Here is a 16,047-nt window from a genome sequence, read left to right on the forward strand (position 1 = left end):
TTTCCAAAGTTCTCTAGCTAAGGTGGAATCCTGCCCAAACCCATTGTATTTTCTTAGTATTCAGAACTAGACATGTGACAGTGAATAAAATCCAGGCACTTCCAGCAGAGGGCAGGTTTCTGCTTCCCCTAGTTGGCCCCCTGGTGGGTAGCTCCATCTGGCACCCAGTGCTGGGGCTGAAGCTGAAATGAAAGGCAAGCAGTCACCTGGAGCCTCATCTGCACTCATGCTTGCCTCTCACCATTGCTAGCACTGGTCAGAGCTGAACTGGTGAGAGCAGCGGTGGGACGTTTGGCCGGGGGGAGGGGAGCCTAGGGTGGACACCACGCCTGATGGGGGTTGGAATAAACTTTCCCCACAGTCAAGTTATTCCATCAGTGCCTTTCTACTGAAGCACCTGATATTAGCCATTGGCAAACAGAACATTCAGCTAGATGGATCTGCTCCGGTCTGCAATGGCAATTCCTAAGACCGTTTTTAGTGACATAAGATCATAATTCATGCACATGAGGGTGCAGAATTAGGGATTCATGTTTCACTTTAGCCTCAGCACTTCTTAACACAGTGTTCTTAACCACGCATACTTGGTATTGGATTAATATTGTCTGGGGCATTGAATTTGACTTAAGAGGTTTCATATTTGTACAATTAAGCAAGACTTTGTACAATTAAACAAGCTAAAGCCCGTCCTGGGTTGTATACTTTTGCCTGTAAAAGTTCTTAGCAGGTCACATTCCAGAGCCATTTTAATACAGGTGAAAATATAGGCACAATGAAGAGGAATATTCATATTAGGGGAAAACATTTCCACATGGTATAGATGGTCTTAAAGCATTTTTGTCGAGTCAAATTTGACACCAAATCATGGTCTGTGAAAACAAGCTGTTACAAAATTTAGGACCAATATTGAAGATTCCATGACATTTTAAACAATACACATTCCCTTGGGTGCTTGCAGTCCAAACATTGCAACACTGCGCCAGTGCATGAGAACCTGAAAGTGACATTGGCTAACCAAGAGTGAAACTTTCACTGCTGAGGAAAATGCAAAGAGCAAATGAACAATATAAGGAGTAAAAAGTAATCTAAGGGTTTTAATTTGCTCTGTTTTAATAGTCTCTAATAGTTTTCTTAAATACAATTTATAACCCAACTATCTCTTTAAATGTGATATTGACAGGTCTTTTGTATTACTGTTGTCCACACTAATGTTGCTAGTAATTGAGGTTTTTGTGTTCAAGGAAGTTCTCCCTCCCTCCCATTTCATCTAGTGTGTAACCTGAATTTGTGATACCACAATAATGTCTAGGATAGCAGATAATGAGATTATAAATACAGGAAGGAATTACTGAAAGATCAGGCAGAGTGTTTAGCAAAACCAGAAGGGAGAAAGCCATTAAAAACACATAAGTGCCTATAATAACAGACCACAGAACACAGCTGACCACTCCTCAAGTAAAGGTAACTTGCTTTCTCTATCATTGTGCTCATGTTCCCATGTCTGAGTCAATGTGAAAGTCCTTTAACATATTTTTAATACTCTCTTAATGCTCATGTTCTCTCTCTGGTTTATAACTAATTCATTGCAAATGTTGTCACAAAAATAAAAAAGCACTTGACCATCATTATCCAATCCAATTTGTCATAGTTAATTTACTGCACCTGACTCTACGCAATACCAGCTGCTGTTCACATCTATCAAGGTGCCCCAGCAAGTGGCTGGTAAATGATAAGGAAAATTGGCAAAACATGCAATGCAAGCTTCACTCTATGCCTGTTTCAGAACTCTTTGTTAAGCCGAGGGTACTTACAGTTGCAGACATAAGTCTGAAGGAAGCCCACAAAAAGGCATATGGCAATCAATATTTCAGCCAGTAATTACACTGCATGCTAAACAGAACAGAGGGGCCAGAGGTTGGTGAAAAGAGGCACATAGACAAGCATTTTAACAGGTCTTCTGTAGCATGCAGTGCTCCATATCATTCCTTTCATGTTTACTTCCTTTGCAATGCTTTCTACAGCATCTCAGAATATAAGACTGAAACTCTGTCCTATTGATTTGTGCTGCCCAGAAAGGCAGGATCAAGCAGTACTAATGCAAATCGATTGGTGGATTCTTTTTATCCCTTATCATTTTAACTGAAATGACAGAACTCTTGCCGGCTGCATTACAATTAGCGTCACAGTGCATCCCCATGACCTCTCAGGACACCCTAGGAAGGCTGTTGCTGAACGGACAGGCCAGTTAGAGATTTCAGTCTGAAATCACATTTTCAGTTCCTAGCAAATCCATGTTGTAAGGAAGCACTAAAGAAAGACAGAGTATCCTCATGGACTCGAATACTGAACTGAAATCATTCTGAATTTATCTCTGGTCTAGGATTTGGTTCCATTGCAATGTCAACAAATCCAAGAACAGGAGGAAGATTGTTAATTGTTACATTAGGTCTGGTGTGAAGTACAGGGTTATCCAGTCATAGTGCTGAAGCTCAACAAGAGCCATATTAAAGCTGCATTCTTTTCCTCTTGAATGTGCAGGCAAGATACACATGAGCATTATGAGACTCTACACATCTAAGCAAAGAAATAACGAGGCCATGTATGATAGTTGTGTAATTTAGACCGATGTCCACTAGACCAGCCATTTCGTTTCACACACAACTTAAGGACAGATCTCCAGACGTAATACGGTCACCTTCAGGAGGCTCTTACTATGGTGAGAAGCCAGGGAGGAGACGGAGTCAACTGCCATTCTAGAAAAGAGCCACTGGGGCCTATCCAGCCCCAAATTAAAGATTCTCCCTTAGGAAGCTCTTATAGGGTCAGATCAAAAACCCACTGAAAATAAGTGAAAAGATTCCCACTAACTTCATGGGCTTTGAAGCAGGTCCCTGGTGCTGCTACCTGCCAAGTCATGGCGTCTTATAGGTGGCATTAACATCCCGCATCAAGGTCCTTTTTATGCTTCATGACACTACCCTGTCCTTGTAGCAGCTAAGCCAGACTAATTCACCTTGGGACAGTCCATGCTGCAAGGCTCCATGCGCGCTCTTCAGCTCCAGGAACCCCTGGGACCTTCAGGAGTGAATTCTGACCACCACTTCCCAGGCATGTTTCTTTCCAGCCCTGCCTGTGCCAATTAAAAGGATTCCCCTGAGCAGCTATTCAGCCGAAATCCCGGTCTCTTCTAGTAGCTGATTATCACAAGTTTGAGTTCGGAGCAGCACATCAGTCTGCATCCTGGCTGTGAGGGTCACACATCAGTAACTGAACAGCTGGTAGGATCCTGCAGAATGAAGGTTTTTTCCTTCCCCTTATTTTCTCCACAGAGTCACCAAAGTGCTGTGGGTTTGCATAGTGTAAACTGGAACACGCAACTATTTCCAATGTTCCAAAGAAGCTTTTTGATAGGACAAGTAACTAGCAAGAAACACTGAAAGGAACAAATGCTACAGAACAGATTCTGCGTATAAGTAGGTCAGCGTGCCGCACCAGTGTGACACTTCTCAGGGGACTGACGCTTGGAACCCAGCTTCCAAAAAGGGGCTTTGCTCGCTTCCAGCTCCGCCCTTCAGACACATTAGGCTGATGCTGCTGCCATTTTTCATTGCATTTGCACTGTGCATTTCCTACAAATGCACCATAACCAATCTGACCTTCGCTGTCACTTGGCCTTGCCAACCGGTCTGTGGCCCAATTAATTTAGCTTCCAATTCCTAATATGTTAGACAGCATCACTGCGCAGGCACGCCAAGCAAGGTAAAAAAGTGCTATCTACAGTATTAAACGGGAACTCGTAAACTTGTGTATAGGGCCCCGTTGCTCCTCCAAGAATTCCATCCGCATTTTCTGTCAGTTAATAGGCGTTTTGTACTCAATTGTTAAGGATCAGTTCCTAACAAGTGTCAATTCACAGGAACTGTCATCCTCTCAAAGATGAAAGAGATCACCACCCGAAATATGTGAGATAATATACTGGAGGTTACCACAACACAACGTAGGAAACAGAATGTGTGCAGAATAACTTAAGGATTCCTCTCCAAGCTTGGTCTCCAATCCAATTATATCAATATCTTAGTTTATCTTCATTAATTATATTAATTTATAGTCACACAGACTACAGATAAAACAGATTAACAAATTCCATTATATTGTACTTCAAAACTGAGAGAAAAATTGCAATTTCAAACAACACTTTCATTGTTCTGACATCAAGTGTATGTTAGGCCATCACAGGACATGATCTTCATCCTTCTTACATTAAAAGATAGCCTTGAAAGTATATTAATGTAATGATTTCCTCTTCCGGCTACATTTATGTTCATGCTGACAAACACAAAAATTGTATAATCCCAAATCCTAATAAAGAGATCCAATCTAAAGAGTTGAGAATGAAATGGTAAAGCTGAGTTTATTATAAAGCTTTGTGTTTAAATGAGAAATATAAAAGCTGCCAACAATTAAAAAGCAAAAAACCCACAGCCTGATTGGCTCACAGCTTCATGCCTACTGTAAATTCTAGCTCTGTGGCTCTGGATTGAGCGCTCAGTAGCACGCAGATTACTACAAACCAAAGCTATCCAAAATTTTACTTTGGTGCAATGCTTTTCTAGCTTAATTGTAGATAACATTATAAGCATAAAAATCCTGTGCATATATCTCACCTCCTCCAATAGATTCTCCAATTGGTGGCTAAGCCACAGTTCCAAAAAAACTAAAACCAAACAAACATAGATCGCAGTCTTTTCTAATTAAAATACAATATTCTAGAGAAGTGAAAGGGTTAACTCATGCAATAAGTTAGAAATAACTCCTATCAGCACCAACCGTCGTCAGTGTATAGCTGATACCCCCCACTACAACTTCATGCCCTAGTGAATCTGCATACTGGATCTATACCTTCTGCAGCCTTTCCATCTTAGTTATGAAATAATCCACTGCAGTTGGTTCCACATATCTGCGCTGCTATTTTAAACACACAAAGGGCGTAGAAACGCACAGTGTCACTGAGACAGCAGAGTCTAAATGTTTACATTAAGATCAAACGTGATTCGCAGTATGTTTTACTAATGATAACCTTTTATACCCACTCAAGCCAAGTGCTCTTGTGAAGACAAATATTAGGACTCCTGGGCCCAAACAATAGATATTGGAAGCGCTCTTTGAAGCAACTGTGCTGAATTTAATTAAAGGTTGTCAAGTAAAAATCCCATTGAGTGTCCTCAATGCCTAGTTAATATTCAGACTGGCTGTGGACTCAGATGGAGAAAATGCATGTGTACGAATGCAGCTCCACAGCAGTCACTCATTGCTGAAGCATATTTCGGTCTAGGGCTCACTGCACAGCATCAGACCCTCCGCTGGTGTAAATAGGCCTCGCTCCACGGACTTTGATGGAGCTTTGCTGATCTACACCCGCTGCAGATCTGGCCTCAATCTCAATAATCAAAAGCTTGAATGTTGTGCACAAAACCTCCAACTCTGGAGTTTTGCTATTTGAAGACTGGGCAAATTGGGGCAAGTTCTCATGTCATTAAACAAATGGCTGTTCAGAAGCAGAAAACCTCAGTTCATTGCTGTCTCTTTTGCATGTATGGAGTCCCAGGAAACAGGGTAAATAGAACAAATGCCTAAAACAGCAACGTTCCTTAGGGTTCCAACATGGCGGGGGGGGGGGAGATGGGGGGGGGGGAAGTGTTCATGGACACAGGAAAAGTGTGTGTGTGGGGGGGGGGGGTGTCAAATTTTTTATTAGACCAACTTCTCTTGGTGAGAGAAACAAACTTTCCAAAACTTGCAAGCTTGTCTTTCTCACCAACAAAGTGTCCAGTGAAAGATAATACTTCACCCACCTTGTTTCTCTAATGTCCTAGGGCCAACAAGACTGCACCAACACTGCATACACAGTAAAAGTGTTGCCTCCACATATACCCATGAATTTAGTAAGCTTCTGCACTGATCACTTAATGCATCCAGGTAAAGAACAGCCGGGAGGCTTCAAGTCTCTGAAGTGATCTTTCATTAGTTCCCCCCACAAACCCAGTGCTCAGCTCTGGGTGGGATGAATGCAGGCAGGCTACCCACGAAAGGGCACAAGAGTGAACAAAGCCCTGCCCCATGGCTACACAGGCAGGAAAGGGGACGGGGAAGAGCATGGGGTTGGAGCAGAGCTTCCCTCCCTCCCTCCCTCCTTGGTGAGATGAGGGCAGGGTGGAAATGCCCTTTACTGAGAACAACCTTTCACCCCAGGACTCCAGGCAGCCCACGTAGTACTGGCTATAAGGAAAGGTGGTGGGTGTCCGAGAAAACTCCATTCACCTCAAATTTCTGCCTGAGTTCCTCGTTTCCTTCTTCTCCCTCGGGGGGAACTGGGACGTTGAAGTATTCCCCCTCCTCCTGGCTCAGCAGTTTAAACCTAGATGGACAGAGCAAGAACAGCATGTAACTAAGACAGGCCTGAACCTCAGACACCAGTCACAGAATCATAGAACCACAGGGTTAGGAGGGACCGCCAGGGTCGGCGAGTCTAACCCCCCTGCCAAGATGCAGGATTTGTTGGGTCTTAACCATCCGAGACGGATGGCTCCAGCCTGCTTTTGGCTTGGCTGTTAAACACAACTGTCCTGCTCCGTTCCCTTTTCCTTCTGCACCGATGATGATCTCCTGGGTTTGAAAGAACCCAGCTCTTTATACTCACAATACCCCCTTCATCAGATTTCCAGCTGTGTCGCTGGAACACCGTGCAGGTGTTTGGTTGTTCCCCCAACACACACACACAAACAACAGCATAATGCCCTTCAACAAGGCACCTTGATGGGGGGGTTTGCCAAGTGGTATAGACACCAAGAGCCATTGGAGCCTGGTTTAAACTAGGGGCCTGACTGAAAATCCATTGAAGTCTATCAGTCTTTCAATTGACTTCACTGGGTTTTGAATCATGCCCGCTCAACCAAGGCAGTGAAACTGGTGGTAGCACCAGTGGGAATGCCCCCTCCCCAAAGACAGAGATTTTGGCATTGCCGACCCAATCTGCTCCTGGGGACCCAGGACCAGAAGAGCAGGCCAGCCGCTTATCGCCAGAGCAATCAGGGATGGCAGGGGCTAGCGCTGCTGCAATGGAAATATCAAGGGGCCTGATGGTTGTTTCTGCTCCTGCGGGTTGTTCCGCTGCATAATCTGGGAACCTACGTTCCCTGTAAACTGCGTGGAGCAAGAGCAGGACGTGGAGGGGCTGGAGCAGATGCTGCAGCACCTGAAGTCAGGCTGGGAAGCAGGCCGGAACCTAGGCGATCGGGCCAGGGCTAGGAGCAGCTACCCCGGCACTAGTGAGAGAGATGTAAATGGCCGGGACCCGCCATCCCAGCCTGGAGCCAGCTGCCCACCCACTCAAGTCTCAGTAGCTCCCCATGCACATCACCCACCCTAATCCCCCTCCTATCGTCTGCATCCCCACTCAAAGCGAGCTTCCGCTGCCTCGGAGAACAGCCACAGCCATGAAGTGTAAAGCAAAGATTTCCACAAAAATCGGGGAGGGGGTGGAGAGCTTAGCCAGCAATTAACAGAAATCATGGAAATGTCATTCAGATCGGAGGTATTTTATTCAGCCCCGGGCAAAGCCTGGGCTCCCTCAGTGAATTCCTTTCCACAGCAGTCTGCGAGGGGCCGTTATCGTTATCGGCTGGATGTTATCTAGAGAGCCTTGTGTCTACAGTGAATGAACAAAGTGGTATTTGCATAATACAGGGACGGCCTCTTCCTTTGAGCCTGGCTTTCTCCATTAACTGCAGTGGTTGAGATATGAAATATGCATCAGAGCCTTCTCCCAGAGTTTATTCTAGCCAAACGCTGTGACAGGGAAAATTACTTAGATCTCCACTTACATGATTTTTAAAACTCCGTGAGAAACTCTGGCTCATGCTTTCCATTGCGCTAGGAGGGGGCGATGGCCTGATCCCAGCTGAAGCGCACACATGCCTGCAGGCGACCATAAGCCTTGGAGGGATTTGTAATTTAGCTTCTTTCCAGGAGAGAGAGACTGCCTCCATTTCAGGTATATTTTAAGGGGGTGAGGCCCAGGGGACCTGAACGTGGTTTCGGGAGATGGGATCTCTAATTCCTGATCTCATTGCTGCATGGAACTTCTGTCTCTACGCTTCAGCTTCTCCATCCGCACAGTGGGGCTCGTAAGACCTGCCTTCCAGTGGAGCTGAGAGGCATCACTAACGTTTGCCAGGCACTGAGAGCTCCAAATGTGAGAGGCAGGGTATCCTTACGACTATTTCATTAGCAGAAACTCCTACCAGGCAGGAGGTACGAATGTAACCGGATGTTCCATTGCAGAGCTGTGTGTTCCTCTAGCGAGGTAAGTTACCCATCACGGAGCAGCGCGCAGCCCGGCTGTGCACCTTCCGGGTGGATTCTGGAGGGGCTATTCCTGGAGCTGCTCTGTACTTTTATAATGACACAGACGCTTCTATCCAGAAACCCAGATTTTGGAGGTGGAAAAGGTGTAGTCCCACTCCTCAGCCTTAAACAGGGGTGGACCTGCTTAATATTTACAAATGCCTTATCAGGCCTTCTTGCCCCCCCCCCCCACACACACACACACTCCTCCCCCTCCTGGAGCTATTCTGCAGAGATCAAGTGGGAACCTGGACAAGATAATATAATAATAGGGCAAATGAGTGATGTGCAGGCATATTTTTATGGTATGCCACCACCAGTTAAAAACAGATTACAGCTGTATGACGTTTGTTGATTATTCTGTTTTCTAAACGTTCCTTCTCTAACTGCTCTGAGTTAAATTAGAAATATGGGCTCTTACACATTTTCCTCTCTATATCTGCAAGGCAGTTTCTTCAAGGAAAAAGTGGAGAATCCAGGGAAGCTTTTTGCCTCCCATAATAAGTGGTCCATCTGGTTTTTGCTTGCAAGACACATACAATACCCGTTTAAATTACTATACTTCACATGGTAAGGTAACATATCTCTCAAGCCTCAGTGACTACAAAAGGAAATTAAAATGGCATGAAACCTGCTGGGGAAGATAACATGAAAATGAAGAGACCCCATACAACATGATTTTTATGGGCCCACTGTGTTCATCTTTCGTATGGTAACAAGTGACAATAATTACATGCTTTGGACAGGATTTCTCATTTCATTGAAAGAAACCTCTAATCATCATTTCAGCTAGTCCACGGGCTGCAGAAGCAACAGCCTCAGACATAATTCATGTTCCTTCTCTACTCTCTCCCTTAACTAGCTACCACTGGCTTTTCTTTGGATTCACACTGTGATCAACACAAAGGCTCCTTGCTGGGTACGTGAAGCCACGAGACTATTGTTAAAATCACCCTAGATTACATTTTTCATGCTCCCTTGTAGCCCAATACATTTGAAGTTTTGAAACCTACATACTACCATGCAGGACAAATGCTGGGATTTGGGATTACGAATTAAATGTTGTATCGTTCTGATTTGTGCCTAGACCGGGGTGGCCAAACTGTGGCTGGCGAGCTGCATGCGGCTCTTTTTACAGTTAAAGTGCGGCTCACGGAGCCCCCCCAAACTCCCGCTCATTCTCCACCTATCAGACTGCCCCCCAGTCTGGCGCTCAGGGCTTCTGGGGGCGCTCAGGGCTTCTGCCCTGCAGTAGGGTGGTGGGGTTAGGGGCTTCTGACAGAGATGATTGGTGCCTGCTGAAAGTGGGGGCATAATTTAAAGCTTTGTTCCCCCCCCCCCCAACAGCTTGAGTCTCTCTCTCTCTCTCACACACACACACACACACACACACACACACACACACCTTACCATCAGCAGTCCCTCCCTGCAGCTCCCAAGTGTTAGCTCCTTGTGGAGAAGTAACGGCAAAGGGCTGGGAGCTGCAGGGAGGGGCCTGCTGCTTTAACTCCATGGGTAGAGGCAGTAGCAAAAGCAGCTCCCAGCTGTTTGCCACTGCCTCTCCCCACAGCCATAGCTGCCATGCAGGGAGGGGGCCTGGTGGCACCATGTGACTGAGCGGGGCCAGCAACCCTGGCAAAAATCGGGGGGGGGGAGGGGGAGGACGAAAAGTGACCACATGTGCCCCCCCCCCCTCCCCAGGTGTCACCTCCGGCTTCTGCCCAGCAGGGAGAGGGGTCTTGGGGCTTCAGCCCCACGGCCGTGCCTGCTGAGGTTCAGGGCTTCAGCCCCATGGAGAGCACCTGCCAGGGCTCGGAGCTTCATGGGGCTGAAGCCCCGAGCCCCAGCAAGTGCGCCCTGGCTCTCAAACTTCTGAAGATGGTTGTATGTGGCTCGGACGGTCAGTAAGTTTGGCCACCCCTGGCCTATACAAATGGGAAACCCTCAGAGCTCCCAACCAGCCAGAGCCCAAACATGAAACACAACAATGTGTGACAAAAAAACACAATGAAGGGGACACACAATTTAAGTAACCCAGTGAAGGAAATTCAAAATCCGGTAGGAATTCCTCCCTTCACTACTCTCGTTCTAGGACCTCAGCTGCACAACTCTTTATTGTGGATGTAAATCACTGGCAGCAATCAGAGTGATGGGACACGTTGTGTGGAACACAAGGGACTTGGGGACTAAAATGGTTGTTTCAACAGTTTGCTAGCCCTCCACAGAATGACAGGTTGCTACTGGGTACAAGGTGACACTGCTGTGTTCAGAGCTCTGTGGCTTTAGAGCAAATTGAGTCTTACCATCCATCAACGCCTGCTTTCTGCAGCTCAGAAATCCCAAACGACAAAGACCCCATGAAATCATTTCTGCTGGTCAGATCCCAGTCCCAAATCTCCACTGACAACCTTCTGTCTTTGTCCGACTCTTTCAGCTGACTGCAATAAAGGAGGGGAAGAAGCAAAATGTCTGTAGTGGAAGTTATCTCCGCAATTCCACATGCTTCGCGCGTGCGTTCAATAAATAAATGAATATGAAATGAAGTGATGGTCTTCAGCGACAATACATTTCTTTAATGTTTAATTTGCTGATAGCGCACATTTCAAATGGAGAATGTAAAGTTCTTTCATTGAAATGCAAGACTTTGATCAGTGCACAGAGCAGAAGTTAAAGCATTTCCGAGACATTCATTATGACAGGAAAAAAGTTACTTCTCCATTGAATCAGCTGAATATTTCAGATAATTAAAGCCCAGCAAACACATTCACAATCATTCTGGAGACGAGAGGGTCTACTTTACAATATTAAATTTGTGTTACTCTACTTACAATTTAAAAGTCTCATTCCACTCAGGATTCAGAGAGCACTTTATAGTTTTGGTCTTCTGTTTGCTTTCACTTTTCGGGTCGGGGATTAGTTTAAGTTTCACATAAGGGTCTGACAAGCCATTAGGGTCCATAGGAACTAGATTTCTGGCGTCTCTTACTAGGGAAAAAAATAAAAAGTAAATTCAATGTTAAAACTACAAAGATATCTGCAGCCCTATTCAGCTTCCTTAAAAATATTTCTGTCCCATACGCTTATGACATGGCATAACTGACTGACATTACATTGCAATACTGACTGAAAACTGAGTTAATATAGACATTGGTCATAATAGGAATGATTAATACAAAGTAAATACACATGTAATGGACATGCTATTCAAATGCAGGACTGCGAAGTTCCCTCTCTTCCTCCTGCTGGTTAAGAAGAAATGAACTGCCATCCCAGATCATACCAGCGGTCCATCTAATCCAGTATCTCGTCCCTATCGGTGGTGAGCTTCAGAAATGCTTCAGAGGAAGGTGTAAGAATCCTGCAATAGCAGATGTGAGATAATCTGCCAACTCTCTAATAGTTAGAGATTGGCTAAGGCCCTGAAGCACAAGGTTTAACATCCCTTTTCAAAAATTTTGTTAGCATTAACTGTGGATATTCTTTTCATCCATATAAATGTATAATCCACATTTTACTTTACTAAATTCTTGGCCTCAATGACTTCATGTGGCAATGAGTTCCACATTCCAATTATACATTGTGTTTTGAAGGAAGGATTTCACTTTATTATTTTTACTTATACAGCAACCATAAGTGTGTTAAGTGTTTTAGCATAACACCCAGGAGTCAGGCGGGTCGAAGGGCAGTCCAGATCAGTGGTCAGAGTTCACACAAGAGGTCCAACGGCCAGGAGACACAATCCAAGGGGAAGGCAGAGCAAGGCTGCTGGCGGGGTCAGGTGAGGCAGCAAGGCACTCAAGCTGCGTCTGAGTAGCAACCAGCAGGCAATGGCTTGTTGCTCAGACAAGGCCAGACAGGAAGCAGGAAATTTATATATGGCTACCAGCCAATCAGAGTCAAGACCATGTGGCCAATCAGGAAGCAGGTCATGGAACCGCTGAAAGCTAGTCTATGAATTCCCTGGTAATTCAATGAGCTGGTGTGGCACAATGGCCAAGGCTGCTTCCCAAGAATTTGATGGATCCAGGTTCAAGACCAACAAGGAGTCCGGTGGCACCTTAAAGACTAACAGATTTATTTGGGCATAAGCTTTCGTGGGTGCCACCAGACTCCTTGTTGTTTTTGTAGATACAGACTAACACGGCTACCCCCTGATACTTGAGGTTCAAGACCGGGATCTGAGACCAGGGTCCTGACACTTAGACATAATAGGAGAGTTCCCTGCCAATAGTCTAAATAAAACAAACATGGAGGGAGAGATTTTCAAGAGTGCATATGTAATTTATAAAAAGCGACAAACGTCTGTTAGTCTATAAGGTGCCACAGGACTCTGTTGCTTTTTACAGATCCAGACTAACACGGCTACCCTCTGATATGTGATTTATGAACACTAGTCCCATTTAAAACAATCAATGGAACATCCTAAATTAATTAGGGCTAGATTTATAAAGGTATTTAGGCACCTAAAGATGCAATTAGGCATTTAGTGGGATCCACAAAACACAGGGACCCATTTCCCATTGACTTCAGAGAGAGTTCATCGCCTAACCTGCTTAGGTACATTTGTAAACACTACCGGTGCCTATAAGCATCTTGTGGAGCCTAAACACCTCCAGAAATCTGGCCCTTGGGCACTTTGAAAACTCTTTATTTTTGAGAAGAGAGAACTTTTTTTTTTTTAATATATGGAGATATACCTATCTCCTAGAACTGGAAGGGACCCCAAAGGTCATTGAGTCCAGCCCCCTGCCTTCACTAGCAGGACCAAGTACTGATTTTGCCCCAGAACCCTAAGTGTCCCCCCTCAAGGATTGAACTCACAACCCTGGGTTTAGCAGGCCAATGCTCAAACCACTGAGCTATCCCTCCCCCCACTAAAACCTGCGCATTGCAAACCGTAAAATAAAACAAAGAATGAGATCCAGGGTTCTTTTGTAAGAAGAGACCAGCATCGATTTGAATTTAAATGTCCCTCAAAGAACAAGAGGATGAAGAAATAGGTTCAGGATATAGATTAGTGCCTGGGCAGCAAATGCCCCCCACTGTCCTAGGAAGGACAATGGAAAGAGCGAAGTGATGACCATTGCAAGAGCAAATTAGACATTAGGGAAGTTTAATCAGGGTGGTAGATTCTAATGCAGGGCTCTTCTGTTGAGTCACTCTAGGTTCAGCTGCTAAAGCCCTGAATTCAGAGTCAGGATAATTACAATGAGTCATGCTGCAAGTGGGGCTAGAATATAAAAAGGGAAGTGGGAGCCTCTCCTTGGGCCACAGCACATGAGAGAGCTACAGACTGGAGGGAAACTCAGAACAGCCAAGTTCCCGGAGGAAGCCTCAGCAGAGGTAATCGTAACCCGTCTAATCCCTGCAGACGCTGGAAAAGGAACTATGTTCCACAAACCCAAGGGGGGTTCAAAGGGACACAGTGGGTTTATCACAGGAGTTCTAAATATTTATTTGCAAAAAAAAAAAAAAAAAAAAAAAAGAAAAAGAAACCAAAAAGCAAAAAAGCAAACCCCAAATAGGTGCCTGACTTGAGAGCATGGAGTCAACAGCTGGGGGGGAGGGGTGTGTGTGTGGAACGGGGGCAGCCAAACACCCACAACGCAGACACAGCAATTCCCATGTATGTCCTTTGGCTTTCTTGGTAAACTAAGTGCTCAAGTCCATTTTGGGAGGACAGCCTTGGGAATCACAACAGGCTGGGACGTCATTTCTAAGCTTTACAATTAGAATAGGACTGTAGCCTTTCTTGGGGAATTTGCAGGGAATCTGCAGCAGAACAACAGACAGCGGTTACATAATTTCTGGAACCAGGCAATTTCCATGAGCTACTGGATCCAGAGCGAGGCGATATTTATCTAGCCACAGTGCTCGGTGAGCATGGGCTAAAGATAATTTTAACTGAATTCAAAATGAATTAATCAGAGGAGATAAAGCAGGTGGGGGAGGGGAGATGTGCAGGAGACCTCAAGTGCTTCTAATTGGATTGCAGCATTATAAAATAAAATTAGGCTGGGGAAACAGATTAGATCATTCTATGTTGAAGAGTTGCCAAGCATTCAAAGCACGATCTCATTCATGCTCAGGCTGCCGGGCTGAGGAGAAGATATTCCAGATGACAAGTCCCACCGGAAGCGTTGAAGCACAGACAACAAGGAGTTAAAAATATGGAGGAGGATGTAGCTGCCCCTCTGCTGCAAGCTGAGGGAAAACGCCTCCTCTTCCAATCTACTGTAGCCACTGGATACAACCACTAGCAAGACGCTCCATCAGGTGCTAAATTGGGCAGTGGGGGGGGATGACCGTGAAAGGGTTAATTTGGAAAGTCAGCTTGTCTAACCTACCTATTATGGAATCAAATAAGAGGACCCCAGAACTCTAGGTGGGGGAAGGAAAAAGCAATGTGGAAAATCTTGGCCATGGATTTCAATGGAACCAGGATTTCACCCAGTATTCTGCCCCAGAGGAGAATACCAACCAGGCCTGCTGTATGCGAATGCAAAGCATTAGGGATTCCTTGTAAAGATCCAAGTCACTTTCAAATAGGCCTCCCTAGTCTTCTGGAAAGCCTTCTTAGTGCAGGACCGGGAGCCAGTTTGTTTTTCAAAGGGGATTACTGCTTCAAACTCTGCAATCTAGCTCTGTCCTCCTGAAACACAGCCCAATTTCCGGCTCCGTGGAATCTAACTCATAGCCAAAAATCAAATCTCCATTTATAAACGAGCTCATTCATCAAACATGACACCTTCAACAGAAGCATGCGAGACACAGAAAGGCAAAGCTGCAAGGGAATAGCCTGCAATCCAATCAAAGATACCTGGGCAGTATCATTGATTTTATAGCACTAAATATTCTTCAAAGTCAAAAGATGACCAAGCCATGTGGATCAAAGAACCTTCCTGCCCCTTTGACAGAAGAGGGGACAGGATTGACTTCATTATGGACAGCCAGATAAGAAAAATATATAGTGGGCAAGGACCCACAGAGGATCAGGATACGTCTGGAACAGGTTGTGTCTCTTTACTGCAAGATTATGGGCCAACAGTGCCCACGTGAAGGCTCAAGAGTACAGAGGGTGCCACTCAACATTCACCAACAGTATTTGAGACTGCGTAGTTATTTCCTATTAAGTGGAAGGAAACACGGTGGGCATTCAAGATATTACAGTATAGTAATATACATCTTGGCAGATGCTGGCTAAGACAACCACTTTGTTTTCCCAAGGATACAAAGTGTGGATGATTTCACCCCCATCACAATCACAAGAAGCTCCCCTCCCTTAAAGAGGGTCTTCAAGCTATTAGTTCAGAAAATACCAAAGCCCAACATCTGTATAAAAGATGGTACCAGATGTGTTTTGCTGATGATCCCTTTGCAGCAACTCCTGACCCGTGTGGGAGGATAAGCCATTGGAGAAAAAGGTCTTATTCCCAATCTTACCCTCCTTTGGGCCTGGGTAAGTATATAAAGAAATATTGGCATTATTTCCCTTTATACAGGATATTACGATGTCAATACCTATTCTCTCTCTCTCTCCACGTTTTTATCCAGCTGCATAGATGCTAAATGCTAATGAGATGAATAATCAAACAAAAAACACTTTTGTGCAAATTCAGGCACTCCTGTTCCACTTAATTTCTG

General features: G+C 45.0%; 1 protein-coding gene across 2 annotated transcripts in view; it reads right to left on the reverse strand.

Annotated features, from left to right (window-relative positions):
• The window catches only part of PRKCB (protein kinase C beta), a 235,831-nt gene that overhangs the window by 64,196 nt on the left and 155,588 nt on the right, over positions 1-16,047 (reverse strand). For both annotated transcript variants that reach the window (XM_065412808.1, XM_065412807.1), the window contains exons 6-8: positions 11,232-11,388; positions 10,707-10,841; positions 6,319-6,415 (exon numbers count right to left, since the gene is read on the reverse strand). In XM_065412808.1, coding sequence (XP_065268880.1) covers positions 6,319-6,415; positions 10,707-10,841; positions 11,232-11,388 — 389 coding nt within the window. The remainder of the gene's footprint in view (positions 1-6,318; positions 6,416-10,706; positions 10,842-11,231; positions 11,389-16,047) is intronic.

The sequence above is a fragment of the Emys orbicularis genome, chromosome 10, assembly GCF_028017835.1.
Source record: "Emys orbicularis isolate rEmyOrb1 chromosome 10, rEmyOrb1.hap1, whole genome shotgun sequence".
NCBI lineage: Eukaryota > Metazoa > Chordata > Testudines > Emydidae > Emys > Emys orbicularis.